At 37.9% G+C, this 16,467-nt stretch overlaps 1 protein-coding gene across 1 annotated transcript in view; it reads right to left on the reverse strand.

Annotated features, from left to right (window-relative positions):
- PKD1L1 (polycystin 1 like 1, transient receptor potential channel interacting) overlaps window positions 1-16,467 on the reverse strand; it is a 1,386,277-nt gene that overhangs the window by 757,584 nt on the left and 612,226 nt on the right. Inside the window, exon 26 of the mRNA XM_085607392.1 lies at window positions 11,630-11,692. Coding sequence (XP_085463518.1) covers window positions 11,630-11,692 — 63 coding nt within the window. The remainder of the gene's footprint in view (window positions 1-11,629; window positions 11,693-16,467) is intronic.

The following is a 16,467-nucleotide window of genomic DNA, read 5'->3' on the forward strand; positions in this document are numbered from 1 at the left end:
TTCAAAATGATCATCTTTGCACATTAACTTCACTTCCAAACACATCTTCTATTTACAAATTCTTTCAGAATTTTACTGATAGACGGAAATCAAAAACAGAATTACTCTGGATACAAGACTTAAATATTTTGACCTATTATTACATGGAACAAGATTTGGTTGAAATTTCATACACCCTCTCACGGTGCAAATGCAACCCGAACAATTTTCGTATACAATAGGTTGATGAGTCACCATCATCACCTAATAAATGAATTCTAAATCACATAAGACTTGCTTATCAAGTCATGACAATTACCAATTTGAGGAATATTCTCTTTACATGCCCGTGCATCTTCAATTTTTGGCAAAGGGTTTGAAATCAAATAAATAATACTTTTAAAACAAATGCTACTTTTACGCTTATTGATATATTTTTAGGTAGCCTTCATATATGTGGCATTGTTACTCCTTTAAAGTTGCCATAACAGATCCTTCATTGTTGGTTGCTTTTCAGAAAATGGCAAATAATTGGATGACTGCTGTGACATTTCTTTTCAAGCATAGTGGTATGGAGTATGTTATAGTGATAGACTTGATAAGCATGGCACTCCAACCCCCCGCATTCAGCATTCACATTTCTTAATGACACTTTCAGAAACAATAATACACACAACTAACTTCAGAAGCGGTATCCTTGACTCCAATTTTTTTTAAATTAATTACATATTATCTTTAGACAATTGTTATTGATGAAGAATAAGTAATCTACAGTTCTATTATTATTGGTTCAATCTATAGAGAATAGTTTATTAGTTATAATGCCCTTTTTTATATATATATATATATATATATATATATATATATATATATATACACTCCGATAGAAAAGGAACCCATATTATCTATTGGAGATATAGAGACATTACATACGTTAAGGGAACTGGGGGCTGATAATTGGGTGGATGATCCTTTGTTCACTCTAGAACAAGAAGAAGTAAGGATTGATAACTCATGTGATAATGGTTTTAAACCAAAATCTGTATTTCTGCCCCAATTGTATAATGAATCTATAGAAGTATTTGAGAAAGGAGTATTGAAAGAATATAAAAAGTTGGCAAAACGTAAACCACAGTTTGTTAGTAACCTTACAAGAAAACAGGAAAGTGCGCTCAAAGAATTACAGGCGAATAAAGCTATTGTAATTAAAAAAGCAGATAAAGGGGGAAATGTGGTGGTATGGCCCCGTACCATGTATTTAGAAGAAGGCAGGAGACAATTGAATGACACAGAGAGTTATACTAAAAGTAATAAGCAACTCTATGAGAAAAGCAATAATTTATATAGGAAAAAGTTGGATAAATGGAAAAATGAAAACTTAATTACTGATGATGAACACAAGTATTTGTACTGCAAATATCCTAAATTAGCAGCTATGTATTTATTACCTAAAATACATAAAAACAAGGATGTCCCACCAGGTCGTCCTATTGTTTCTTCAATTTGCAGTATGTTTGAAAATACCTCAAACTACATTAACCATTTCCTAAGACCGTTTGTGCAAGAATTACCCTCTTATGTAAAGGATAGTGGGCATTTTTTAAAATTGATTGATGTTGTACTTTGGGAACAGGACATGCTGCTACTCACACTGGATGTAAATAGCTTGTACACCTGTATACCACATGAGTTAGGCCTACAGATATTATCTGAAGGATAGATCTGTGTGTTTCCTTATGCACACAGAAATGTTACTTGACATGATGTCAACCTGTCTCAAAAATAACTTTTTCATTTTCGACCATGTGATATATTGTCAGGCCCGGGGAACGGCGATGGGGACCTGCTTCGCCCCCAGCTATGCGGGCTTGTACCTACGCTGGTGGGAGGAGCAGGTGGCGAAAAACTTCAGTGCCTTTAGCCATCATGTCGTCCTCTGGGCACTATATATCGATATTTTCTGTATTTGGAAAGGAGATCAAGCAGAAGCAACTAAGTTTGTGGATTCCCTTAATGTAAATAGCCTGAATTTGAAATGTACCTGTACAATGGATAAAAATTCTATAGAGTTTTTAGATGTAGTAGTCGAGGCAAATGGGAATCACTTAGAAAGTAAACTATTCCATAAAGCTATGTCTGGGAATAGTATTTTACATGCTTCAAGCTGTCACTCCTTGAATCTGATTAATAGTATCCCCTACGGGGAACTATTACGGGCCAGACGTAATTGTAGTTCAGAAATGGCCTTTGCAGAAGAAATAAACACAATGAAGAGTAGGTTTGAAGAGAGAGGCTACTCTCAAAAGGTGATTAGAAAAGCATGTGAAAAAGTTAAGAAAATAAAAAGAGAGGATTTGCTAGTAAGAAAAGATGAGACAGATAGAGACTGAATCCATAAGATTTATAACAACCTTCAGCAATCAAGCAAGTGAAGTCAGGAAATATCTGAATACATTTTGGAATGTATTGAGTGTGGATGATACACTTGAAAAATGTATTGAAAGCTATCCTAGCAGTACATTTCGACGATGTCCAGCACTCAAAGATGTATTATGCAAAAGTACTTTAACACCTGAAAGTGATCTTCGATCTAATATTCAGGGATTCTACAAATGTGCTTCTTGTAAAGATTGTAGATACAGTTCGAATTGTATACAGGTAACATTATCTAAATCTTTGAAATCATTTACCATTACAAAACATTTAAGCTGCAAATCTGACTTCTGTGTCTATGCATTGATATGCCCATGTGAATTGGTATATATCGGTAGCACTATCAATCAAGTTAAGCTGCGCATTTTAGAACACATGCGAGCGATAACGAATGAAGACAGACAATATCCTATCGCTAGGCATTTTAAGGAATGCCACAACAAAGATACCAGCCTGTTAAGATATTGTGCCCTGGATAGAATCCCGGTCTCCGAGCGAGGAGGAAATAGAATTCAGGAATTGCGCAGATTGGAATCACGACTGATAAAATATGAAACTGTGCACCCAGAGGGCATCAATAAGGATGAGGAACTTTCAGTTCGTCTCGGCTGAGATGAAATTTGATCTGACCCTAAAAGATATACTGTAATGTAAATACAAATAAGTTTGATTTCGTGTTGCCTCTCGTAAGAAGATGTTTATGGTGTTTTTAAATTTTGGTATAAGACCATTTTATTGATGTGTGTATTGGGTTTATTTTTTTATAGGTAACGGAGCTTTTAGCCTTGTTTTGAGAGAAGTGCAGATTAAGCCACTTGCATGGATGTTAGAAAATGAACTGGAAATACGATTAGTTTTGGTGATGATCAGCCCACTTGGGCAGAATTAACTGAGTTGACAAGAATGTGATGTGAATTTTGTGGTTCTTTTACCCACTTGGGTATTTATTAATTCTGATATTTGTCTTTATTAGACATATGAATAATTAGTTCACAACTTGATTATTACACTTGTAATTGTTGATTGTATTATTTAATGTCACAATATTTGTTCAACATATATTAGAATGTTTGAAAATTGAAGTGAAGTATAAAAAGCTTGTACTATATCCAGTTTCATTATACCACTCCAAGATGGCGGTAATGCTAGTCACACAAACTGGGCAGCAATGTAGTCCTTTTTTCATATTGTTTATGTTTTTCACACTATATCATGTGACAAGAGTAAACATCGTATTGACCCGTGACCAAGAAACCTTCGCGTTTCGAAACGCGACGGGAGTGGTTTGCCACAAACTTGATAAAATAAAGCACGCTTAAAAAACCAAATTGGGTCTTGGCGCAAACTTTGTGAAAGACGGATTGAACTGTGTTTGGGTATATATATCGCCTATTGGAGGAGTAACACTATCCAGCAGAACGAGGCCTGAGTCTTAAACGATGACTCTTTGGCACAGCGCTCTACAACTGATGCAGCATACCTTAATGTGACACCACCTACTAAGGTATTTTTAAGACAAGCATAAACTTTGTAATGAGCACTCGGACTTACCAAAGAAATAAACAATTCTCCGCTTTACGGACTACAAGTCCCAGCAACACTCCAGATGACGATGCACTTAATTAAATAAAGTCAGAAATGAAGTAAAGCGATTCTGGAGTGCCATTATTGCAGCCACTGAAGACGGGGTTCCGACCCTGAAACGCGTCAGGCAAATTGAGAGAAGGTGAAGCGGAAAGGCATGCATGGAAATCATGACCGGATGGTCAGAGCAATGTCGAGTGCTTTGGCAATGCAAAAGGCATTTTGTTGGACGATATATATATATATATATATATATATATTCACTGAAAAAACCATAGGTTTCACACACGTTATAGTTAGGAATTAGCATTTAAAAAACCTTTGAAATTCACTTAAAAAACCATAGGTTTCCCACACATTATAGTTAGGAATTAGCATTTAAAAAATCTTGCAAATTCACTGAAAAAACCATGGGTTTCACACACGTTATAGTTAGCTGGACATTTCACTCGTACAAAACCATTGAAATTCCCCCGTTATAGTTAGTTCAGCTAGCTATAACTCGCGCGCCCGCAATCCACTGCTGATGACGTCACATATTACATCACTCATGACATGGTCAGTGACATCGCTCATGACATCACTGATGACATCTCAAATGACATCACTGATGACATCACTGATGACATCATCCAGTGAATATGTGTCTTTCTGAAAAATAAATATTTTTTATATATGTATATCTAAAGGTTAATGGAAGAAAAAATGGGTAAATAAGTGTCTAAATGGATTTTTTTTTTGTAAAATTAATTGTATAACTGACTTATTAACAGTATCTTAGTGAATACAAGTATTTGTGAGTAATGTTTAAATATTTAAATATCTGTATCAGTGTCTCACTTTGTGGATAAGTTGCTGCATGGGTTGGAGAGTAGCTACATGAGTGTGTATATGGGTTATTAGTTCGTTTTTAGAGTATCAGTATGAGTGTCTGTATGGTTCAGTGGGGGATGTTACTTAGCGTATGAACGCATGAATGAATGACTCACTGTTTCTATGTATTTTGAAGACAGTATGTGAGCAGGACAGTATGGGTGGATGAGTGTGTGTATGGGTGAGTAAGAGAGTGAATGACTGTCTCAATAGTGTCTTTATGAGTAAGTCCATATGTTTTGAACTAGTATATGTGAGCATTGATGTATATAAGTGAGGATATATGAGAGTGAGAGATTGGAAGAGATCATGTATAAATAAGTATGTGTTTCTATAAGTGATTGTTTTAGAGAGTAAGTATGTGTACGTTTCTGTAGAAGTAAGTGAACTGGTGTGTGTATAGCTGTACATGCAAGTAAATGGATGTTTATTTGCATGTGTCAGTATGTGTGTGAGTAACTCTATGTATGAGTGTAGGTGTGTACCAGGATGTATAGGTGTATGAGTACATATGATGACAGAGTACATGTATGAGTGACTATATAAAAGTGTTGATGAATGAGTGGATGCGTATGTAGATTTTGGAATTACTGAATAGGTTGTTCTAACTGGTATTGGTATCGCTATAGTTTTCAAAACTTTAGTTTGTATTTTTCAATGTGTGTATCAAAGTTTATATTAGGATAAGAGGAGGTCTGCCACTCTTACACAAGGATGATGTCATCAGTGATGTCATCAGTGATGTCATTTGAGATGTCATCAGTGATGTCATGAGTGATGTCACTGACCATGTCATGAGTGATGTAATATGTGACGTCATCAGCAGTGGATTGCGGGCGCGCGAGTTATAGTTAGCTGAACTAACTATAACGGGGGAATTGCAATGGTTTTGTACGAGTGAAATGTCCAGCTAACTATAACGTGTGTAAAACCTATGGTTTTTTCAGTGAATTTGCAAGGTTTTTTTAAATTCTAATTCCTAACTATAACGTGTGTGAAACCTATGTTTTTTTAAGTGAATATATATTATATATGCACATACATACACACACACACACACACACACACACACCCATACACACACACACACACGCACATATATATATATATATATATATATATATATATTCACAGAAAAAACATTAGGTTTCAGGCACGTTATAGTTAGGAATTAGCATTTAAAAAACCTCAGAAATTCACTGAAAAAACCATAGGTTTCAGGGGTGTTATAAATAGCTGGACTTTTCACTTGTACAAAACCATTGAAATTCCCTCGTTATAGTTAGTTCAGCTAACTATAACTCGCGCGCCCGCAATGCACTGCTGATGACGTCACATATTACATCACTCATGACATGGTCAGTGACATGACTCATGACATCACTGATGACATCTCAAATGACATCACTGATGACATCACTGATGACATCATCCAGTGAATGTGTGTTTTTCTGAAAATTAAATATGTTTTATATATGTATATCTCAAGGTCGATGGAAGAATAAATGGGTATATAAGTGTCTAAATGGATGATTTGTTTTTGAAAAATTGATTGTGTAACTGACTGATTAAGTGTATCATAGTGAATACATGGCTTAGTGAGTAATGTTTAAATATGTAAATATCTGTATCAGTCTCTCACTTTGTGTATAAGTGGCTGCATGGGTTGGTGAGAAGCTACATGGGTGTCTATATAGGTTATTAGTTGGTTTTTTGAGTATCAGTCTGAGTGTCTGCATGGTTCGGTGGGGGGGTATTACGTAGTGCATAGTTGCATGAATGAGTGACTCACTGTTTGTATGTGTTGAAGACAGCATGTGTGCAGGACTGTATGGGTGGATGAGTGTGTGTATGGGTGTGTTAGTGAGTGAATGACTGTCTCAATAGTGTCTTTATGAGTAACTACATATGTTTTAAACTAGTATATGTGACTATTGGTGTATATAAGTGAGTATATGTGAGAGTGAGAGATTGAAAGAGTTCCTGTATGAATAAGTATGTGTTTCTATAAGTGATTGTTTAAAAGACTAAGTATGTGTAAGTTTCCATAGAAGTAAGTGTGGTGGTGTGTGTATAACTGTATATGCAAGTAAATGTATGTTTGATTCTTTATTAGCATGAGTGACTATGTGTGTGAGTAACTCTATGGATGAGTGGCATTGTGTAACAGGATGTGTAGGTGTATGAGTACATATGATGAGTAAGTACATGTATGAGTGACTGTATAGGACTGTTGGTGAATGAGTGGATGTGTATGTGGATCTTAGAATTACTGAAGAGGTTGTTGTAACTGGTATTGGTATGTCCATTGTTTTGAAAATTGTAATCTCTATTTTTGAATGTGTGTATCAAAGATTATATTAGGGTGAGAGGAGGTCTGCCACTCTATCACAAGGATGATGTCATCAGTGATGTCATCAGTGATGTCATTTGAGATGTCATCAGTGATGTCATGAGTGATGTCACTGACCATGTCATGAGTGATGTAATATGTGACGTCATCAGCAGTGCATTGCGGGCGCGCGAGTTATAGTTAGCTGAACTAACTATAACGAGGGAATTTCAATGGTTTTGTACAAGTGAAAAGTCCAGCTAACTATAACACCCCTGAAACCTATGGTTTTTTCAGTGAATTTCTGAGGTTTTTTAAATGCTAATTCCTAACTATAACGTGCCTGAAACCTAAGGTTTTTTCTGTGAATTTCAAAGGTTTTTTAAATGCTAATTTCTAACTATGCCTACAGCGATAGGACATGTAAAGAAAGAAGAAAAAATGCACAGAAAGAAAAAAAAGAAGTGCAGAAAGAAGCAACAGAAGTCCTCAAAGATGAAGAAAAGTGCAGGAAGAAGGATAACGTGCAGAAAGAACAAAAAGAAGAGCAGAAAGAAGCCTTGTTGCAAAGTCATCCTGTACCCTCAACTCCCATCCCGCATGCCCTGTGTGGTGTATTGTGCTGCTGAAAACCCTGATGCCTGCCCTGCAGGGTCAGTTTGGTGCACCTCTCCATGTCCCTCCTGTCCTCTGTTATCCAAGTCCATGTCGCTACCCCATTTCCTTCCATGATCCAATGTACCATACTTGCGAACATTTTGAACTTGGTAAGAGGGAGATTTTGAAAAAAAGCTGGGGTATTGATTTTCCCCTTTGAGTTACATTGAAAAAGAGGAGATTGTAGACAGGAGACAGATCAAATAAAGCCCATTTGAGCTTAAAAACATTGGACGTTTCCTGGCTGAATCGGGTCTGTTGGCATGTATGGTTGTACTACCATTGCCTCTTCCTTCTGCCCACAATGGTCTATTACATTGCCACAGCCTCTCTTGCAAGTCCTGTATTGTTGGTTTGTTGCCCCTGCCCCCCTTTCCACTGCCCTCCATAGTCTGTTGTGCTGCCACGGCCCTTCCTGCCTGCTCAGTGTGGTTAAATTGTTGCCTTTGCACCCTCCTACCTGCCTTCAATTTTCAGAGTCCGTGCCCCTGGCCTCTGCCTCTCAACAGTATCCTAATGAACAACTAGATTGCTAACATTCTATATTTATTACAAAAGTGTGGAACGCCTGACGTCATCTTGATGTAATCAAAACTGTAATACCTAGAGCATTTCCTTTAGAAATTACATATATGAGAGGGTCTTATTGGCATCAAAATTATGGTTAGTGCTCTAAAAGACTAAAATAAGGACATATTTTCTGAGTTTTCAAATAGCGACAAAGCACTTTTAAATTATTTGTTATCTTTATGTTTTTTTATCCAGTTGACCACTTGATTAAATGTTGCACTTAGGGGAGAGGATGTGGTGTTACTTCCAGAACTGCAGACTTTGCAACTGGGGACCAGGTTGGAGTTTCTGCTTCAGCTCGACATTCTGTGATTCTGGTCAAATCACTTAGTCTCCCCATGTCTACAACCAAAATTAATTTTTTCTTGTGTGATGTAACCAATGCTCATGTAAAGCACTCCAATACCTGACAAGTCTGCACTATATAACACTGCAAAAACACAAAATAATAAGTGTTTTGCACACTTCTGTCATTGGGCTATATTTGGGCTACATCTGGGTGATTTTGGGCTACATTTGGGCTCTTTTGTCTCCGGTGGCCATTTTGGGAGATTTATTTGTTATGAAGTTTCCTAATTTCCTCATGTGCTGCAGTCTCCTCAGTAGGAAATGCTTTCAGTTTTTTACTTTGATTCCATCATGAAGGTATTCAGATATGTCACACATTTGCCATACATTCTGAATGTTAGCACTCTAGTTGCTCATTTGATCACTGTAGTAAAACTACTGTTCACCATGGAAGTCTGCTCCTGGTATTAAAAGTGCATGTTTCAGTCTGCATGTCAGAATTTTTTAATGAAATAGAAGAGGATTTGAGAAGTCACTCAAAATGTGCCCTCATTTTCTTTCTTCAGCATTAATCATAATTTCTATGGCAAAATGAACCCCCTCATTGTGTTCCTTTTTAAATTAAATGTTTTAAGTGTTACCAGTTTATTCCAATCAAGATGGCTTCAGGTGTGCCATACTTTTGTCATAATGAAGACAGTAAGCGTTCTAGTTGTTTTTAAGAACACTCTGGGACATTCTGTCATTGGGCTATACTTGGGCTACATCTGGGTGATATTTGGGCTACATTTGGGCTCTTTTGTCTCTGGTGGCCATCTTGGGAGACTTATTTGTTATGAAGTTTCCTAATTTCCTCATTTACTGCAGTCTCCTCAGTAGGAAACACTTTCAGTTTTTTACTTTGATTCCATCAAGAAGGCATTCAGATGTGTCACACATTTGCCATAAATTCAGAATGTTAGCACTCTTTTTGCTCATTAGATCACTGTAGTAAAGCTACTGCTCACCAGGGAAAACTGCTGCTGGTATTGAAAGTGCATGTTTCAGTCTGCATGTCAGAATTTTTTAATGAAATAGAAGAGGATTTGAGAAGTCACTCAAAATGTGCCCTAATTTTTATTTCTGCAGCACTAATCATACTTTTTATGGAAAAATGAACCCCCTCATTTTGTTCCTTTTTAAATGAAATGTTTTAAGAGTTACCACTTTAATCCAAGCAAGATGGCTTCAGGTGTGCCATACGTTTATCATAAGTAGGACTGTTAGCGCTCTAGTTGTTCTTTGGAACACTCTGGGAAGCTGCAGTAGAACACAAAGGAATCAACTGACAGTCTCTGCCCTTGTTGGATGTACATGTTTTACTGAGAATGTCAGACTTCATTCTCACATGACTGAGAAAGATAATGTGAATTTACAGAAAATATGCTCTCAGTTTAGCTTATAGATCACCTTCCAAACCTCTGTGGGAAAAGCATGAGAAATATTTTTCTCTCAATCATGACATCCCAGCAGAAGGCCTTTTCACATAGTGAAATCACCTTAGAACATACCACAATTCCTAAAATGAGTATGGTACCATCAACAAATGATTTATAATGTAACTAAAGTCTTAAAACCTTCTATTAACTGCAGTGCTTTTTAATGAGGTGCTATCAAGTATATTGGTCCCAAGATGGCTGCCAACACTTCTTGGATGAAGTGCTGACAGCCAATCAGATCTCAGGATGAGATGTGTGGTTAGGCTCCGCCCACATATATATATGATTTTACTTTTGATTTTCTCAGGAACTACTGAACAGATTGACACCAGACCTGCAAAAGGCACTTCCCTGACCTGAGGACTACCTCTCTGCCAAATTTCAAGTAATTCTGTTCAGCCGTTCGGGCTGTACCTTGGACTAAAGGTCCCTATGGAAAAATGCATGGGGAAAACGTGTTTTGGGACCCCCCTTTTTTCTCGGCCCCCGCTTGATGAATCACCCCGAGACTTTCAGGGTAGGAGCGTAGCGGAGCGCCCCACCTATTTTGAAAATTTAGCGAGGATTCGTCAACCGGCGCCAAAGTTATTCCAAATAGAATGTTGCGGATTTCCTATGGAAACACGGTCCTAACTATAACTATCTACTGGCGACCGCCAGTAGATAATGTATATATATATAGATATATATATAGATATATAGATATATATATATATATATATATATGATTCTCTATTTCATCTCCCCTCTTCTTCTTCCTTTTTACTCTCCCTCTTCTTTTTTATCCCGCCTCTTTTCTTATGATTTTGGATTATATTAAAGTTTACATTAATGTTTCTTTGTACAGACAGTAATGTTTTCTCATTATTAAATATGTTTATTCACTGATACTTAATTATTTACTCGCATATGGGTTTAATTTCTGATTAGAACATTATTCTTAAACTTAAAAAACAAGTTATTGTCAAAAAAGGGATTCCTATATGTACTCTAGTTCGCGCACAATACCTTTAAGCTTTTAATATTAAAAATATTAAAAATATTTCGTTTTTTTTACCTTTTTTGAGGCAAACCTCAAAATAACCACAAGCTTTCCAAATATACAGCACAAAACCCTACCCTTACAGCTTGTGTAGCATCTACAGAGTGTATTTCTATTGTTTTATTACGAATAAATTCACATAACCAAATTACACTCCGAGGATTATCAGAGGGTTGGCATGAACAGAGTTCAGATTTATATGCACAAATGCTATATGGCATCCAGATGAATGCTGAGAAAACACCTGTACACCATCTCAGTGCTCAATTTAGGTTTAAAAAATGACCATGTTTTTGAATACATATCCTAGGAGTTATTTTTTGATTTCTACTATTGTGAGCTTCAAAGATAAATTTAATGAAGGCATTTTCTCAAGGAATCAAAGAATCATACCTGATAAGTGGTGCTCCATGGTTTCAGACGTCCTTGAGGAACCTTCATAAAAAGGTCTGTGTCCTATGGAAGGTAAAATACAAAAAGCATTGGCATAGTCAATAGGTCTCGCCTTTGGGACCTTATAAGCATTTAGCTATGATGCACACATGCTGCGAGTTTACAAACATCAGAAAGTAGACTGGTCAACCGGTCACATTTTGTGTAATAGCAGCAGGACCCTAATAGTTCCGTCCTGAAAGCGCGTGCCCTGCATGCACTCTATGCAGTGTAGGAACGACCGAGCTGTGGTGGGTGCGGAGGGGACATGGAAGGCAGGAAGGCAAAGGGTACAAAGCCAAGGCAGGAACATGGTCCTTTGAGCAGGAGGCGGGGACTTGGACCATGCAGCAGGCCTTATGCCTGCAGGAGAGCGCTGTGCATGCTGGAGGCGCTCATCGGCCTGGAACTGAGGCCAAAGCAGCTGAGATAAGGTGGCTGTAAGGCAAAGCCACACTGCAGCTAGGAATGGCCTCAGCCAAGCTTCCACTTAGCAGCAGAGATGCGCGTCCACAAGACCATGAAAAAGTAGAATACGTTAAAAACATATTTTTTTTAAATTAGCATCTCTTATATACATTCTTTGTGATATTAAGGACCTTCCTTTATTGACATCTCTTCTTTTCATGAATAGTAAATATTTGTTTAAATAGATAATTTCACTGGTTCAGAAATATTTAAACAGACATTAACAATATAATCCTGATGCTGCATGAGGTATGTTCCCATTCCCTACATCATATATAGAGGAAGTGGGCTATTCAGGTTTGCCAGATTTCATATACAGAGGTCAAAACATAATTTTCTGCAGCAACTTCAAAGAGTAAAGCTTTGAAACTGTATTTTGGTTAAGGAGTGTCTCATTCTGGAGAACAGAAAATAACAGGTGAATGTGAGGATGATTAGAAGGGTATCATGCATGGCTTCTAGGACTCAAACTTAGGAAAAGGGGAGACTAAAATGGCTTTCAAAGCACTCTTGCAGGTTAAGGGGGAGAGGGGGAATCAGACAAGCCATGGCCAGCTTTGGTGCTTGTAGAGCCCAGTTCAACAATCTTTTGGCACCCCTACCCCCAATAACCTCCCCCTCAGAATTCCTCCTCAGATATCACCCAGCAAAAGAGCCCCTGATCTCACCATAGACGCTTTCTCACATACATTTCGTTTCATTTTAAAGTGCTGGTATAAGCTGGCTTTACTATTTCACTCAGCTACCAACATAAAATACAGATCTGTTCTTCCTCTACGCTACTTTATGGCAAGTCAAAACTGCCACTAAACAAAACTCTGATCTCTCTGTTTAGCAGCAACATGAATCAGAAGAGTTATCTTCCCATTTTTACTGCTGCGTGAAAACTGGACACACAAGGAACTCTGCAGCAGGTACTTTTTATATCTTAACACAACACCCCCCTGAGGTCAGTGCCCCCACTTCTCAGACAGCACCCACAGTGGCCGCACATTGATCGCACCGCCCTAAAGCGAGCCCCGAGACTAGCTTCCACTATTCTCTTCTGAGCAGGGGAGACTAGGATTACTTCTAATTCAATCTCCAGTGCCAGGGAGAGCAGTATTGCTTCCAGTAAACTTTACTGAGCAGGGATCACTAGGGGAACTAGTATATTGTTGCCATTGTTTGCTGCTATCAGAGCTCCTTTCCAACAACCTCCGTAGACTTGGGGGCCATGGACAGGTATTGCAAATAGTGCAGGGTATACAGAGCCATTGTGCTAGGACCTTGTGGTACACAGTGTGTTGAGCATGATGGCATGTGGATAGACTGTGTGCTCTTTTATGGAGGGCTTTAGCCGCCAAGATATCAAGTGGTCATATTTTACAGGCACTTAGGGCACAGTGATGGTGCAGCTCAGGAGTGCATAACAGGTGGTGCAGTCAAAGGACTGCGGCATCTAAAGTGGTGGGTGCCCCACAGTTGGCATTTATGTCACATATGAACAGGGCCACTGAAATTATGTGTTGGGAGGACCAAATTATGTGCTAAATGTCACTAAATTATGCGGAAAGAAACGACAACATGCAGTATAATGTAGCACATCTTGTTTTAGTGATACCTTACTTCGTACTTTTACAGGTGACTTTCTGGGTAAAGGTCTGAGCTCATTCATAACACTTTGACCCCCTAAAACAAAAATAGGCAACAGAAAGGTGTCCAGTCAACCTTTGCAAACGGTCGTCCAATAAAGTGTTTCTAGTATCTTTTGACCTTTTGAGCTAAAAACAATTGGTTTTGCTGAAATCTGCAGATTATGCAGCAGATGATTATGTGGCAAATCCATGACTGTGAAAAAAAAACAATGTGACCGCAAAATAGATCAATGCTAGCGGCCCTGCATATGAGCTGGGAGTAAATAACTATTGGTATGACCATATTGAGGAAAGAAATGGGCAGTTAATCTAAACTTCACATTTTAGGTCTACGTGTAAACGGTAAATTCACAGCGGTAAAGATACCAAAATAACAAACAGAAGCCAGGAGTAGGAATCTTTAAGTGGATTGATTCCATTATTCATCACCCACGGGAGTTGTTGAAGCTCCGACTGCAACTGCTGAAGCAGAAGCGATCCGATCTCAACAAACAGGAGCTCTGCCATGGGCCATACATTCCATAATGAACATGTTTACAACTGTAGTTACGTATGCAGGTGCATGACCTTCTGGAATGTATGTAAGTGGTCATGAAATAAACAATACATTTGGAATAAAGAGCACTACATCTTCTGCCTATTTACACAAAAGAAACTAATACACAAAAATATTTAAACCTAGTGGGCAAAAAGAGCAATTACGTGAAACCCTGAAAAAACCATCAGGTGTGGTGAAGTTAACAGAGTTACCCTGCACCTCATGCATCAAATCACTTTGTTGAGTAACAACTCCAACTTGATGTTCTTAAATATTATCAAAATATGCATTCCTTAAAGATGAATCCAAACTGGACTCAGAAGTTGATATCTCACCATATGGTTACATATCATCCAAAAATGAAAATGTTCATATGATTTAAGCTCTGAGGGACTTATCCCAGTCCAACTCTTATTTGCTTGTTCATGAGATAGCTGGACAATTGCTCTTTTACTCCACCACCCCTTTTTATCCAAAAATGGAGAGCCTTTGGAAACCTTCAAGACCTGAACCAGAAGTAGGTATTTTAAAGTACCTTTCTTAACTCTGATGGGCTTTTTACCATGACCCAATCACCTACAATAAAATTTAATTTATTTTAACCAGTCTGGAAAAACATTTCCCCTGGTATCTCTTTTTCTTAGTAACCGAAAGAGAGAGATTCCAGTATGGAATGTGGGGTGGTTAAGTATGCCCAGATTTTGCTACGTAAAAAAATTCTCAACATCCTCATTGCAAGCTAAAGCAGATTGTATCCCCTCCTTCATAAACCTATTCATCCTTTCCACAAGGCCATTTGAAGAAGGAGAATACAATGCAACTCTGAGATGTTTGACTTGATATGAAGCAAGGAAACCTTTCATTTTATTTTAAATGAAATTGAGTGCCATGGTCTGTAACTAATTCCTTGGGACTTCCTTCTGAGTTAAAAACTCTAGATAACAATGTTATTACAGACAATCCACTGGGAGAAGAATTGAATTCAAACTCAACCCCTTTGGAGTAGTAATCAACTAAAACCATAATGTATTTATTACTGCTTGGCAACAGATTAAAGGGACCAGCAAAATCTAAGGCTAACTTTGACCATGCATCCTTAGTCTTCCAATGCTTGTCTGAAAGGAGACAAGTTTGACAATATTGACCAACTGCAAAACACCCCTGTCCATGGCAGGCCACCACAAATATTTTCTATAAGTCCCCCCAACACCTAGGTGTCCTTCATGCACCACATGGATAAGTTTATTACGCAATGCTACAGGGGGGATGCAGAGATCAGCCCTTACAAGTATATCTTTAACTATAGACAGCTCACTTAAAACTTGAGCGAATGATTTCAATGACGCAGGAAGGGATCGTTCTTTAGGCCAACCATTTAGAACCATATTTTTAACTGCTCAAAGAATTATCAAAGGCATCCATCCAATCCTTATGGAAGAAAATCCCCTGAAATTCACAAATATCCTCAACAGTAGCTACCACACATTCAACATCATTATGTATCTCATCATCAGCAGTGTGATGTATGTAATCTTGAAAGGCAATCTGCCCTAATGTTTCGGACCACAGCAATGTATTTAATCACAAAGTTGTGTTCATGTAGATGGGACAAAATGCGAACTTTCCAATACCATTTAAAAGGTGAAGTAAAGGTTTACGATCTGTATAAATGTCAAGCTTAGTGCCTCAAAGAAAAGTCTTACATTTCTCTACTGCCCATGTCATGCCAGTGACTCCTTCTCAATTGTACTGTAGTGATTTTCTGCTTGATTTAGAGTCCTTGATGAAAAACCAATAGTGTTTTCTTTGCCAGACACCCATTTAAACTAAACCACGTTGACTGGCGTCAACTGTTAAAGGATGAACGAGCAGGCAAAACTTTGGTTTAATGCCAGAAGAAGAAATGGTATGACCTAAATAGGCTGTCTCTGGGAAATTTACATTTGTCCAGACCCAGGGTAACACCAACCTCTTTGAAAACATTCAAGACTTTTTCTAGAGTACACAAATGTACTGCTCTTGTCTTAGAGAAAATTAACATCATATCCTGATATGCCTGGACACCAGTAAATTCTTCAAGCAAATGGTCCATGAACATCTGGAATACACACTGGCTGCAGAGGCCAGGCCAAAAGGCAATCTCAAAAACGTATATG

The sequence above is a fragment of the Triturus cristatus genome, chromosome 5_2 (genome assembly GCF_964204655.1).
Source record: "Triturus cristatus chromosome 5_2, aTriCri1.1, whole genome shotgun sequence".
In the NCBI taxonomy this organism is placed as follows: Eukaryota; Metazoa; Chordata; class Amphibia; order Caudata; family Salamandridae; genus Triturus; species Triturus cristatus.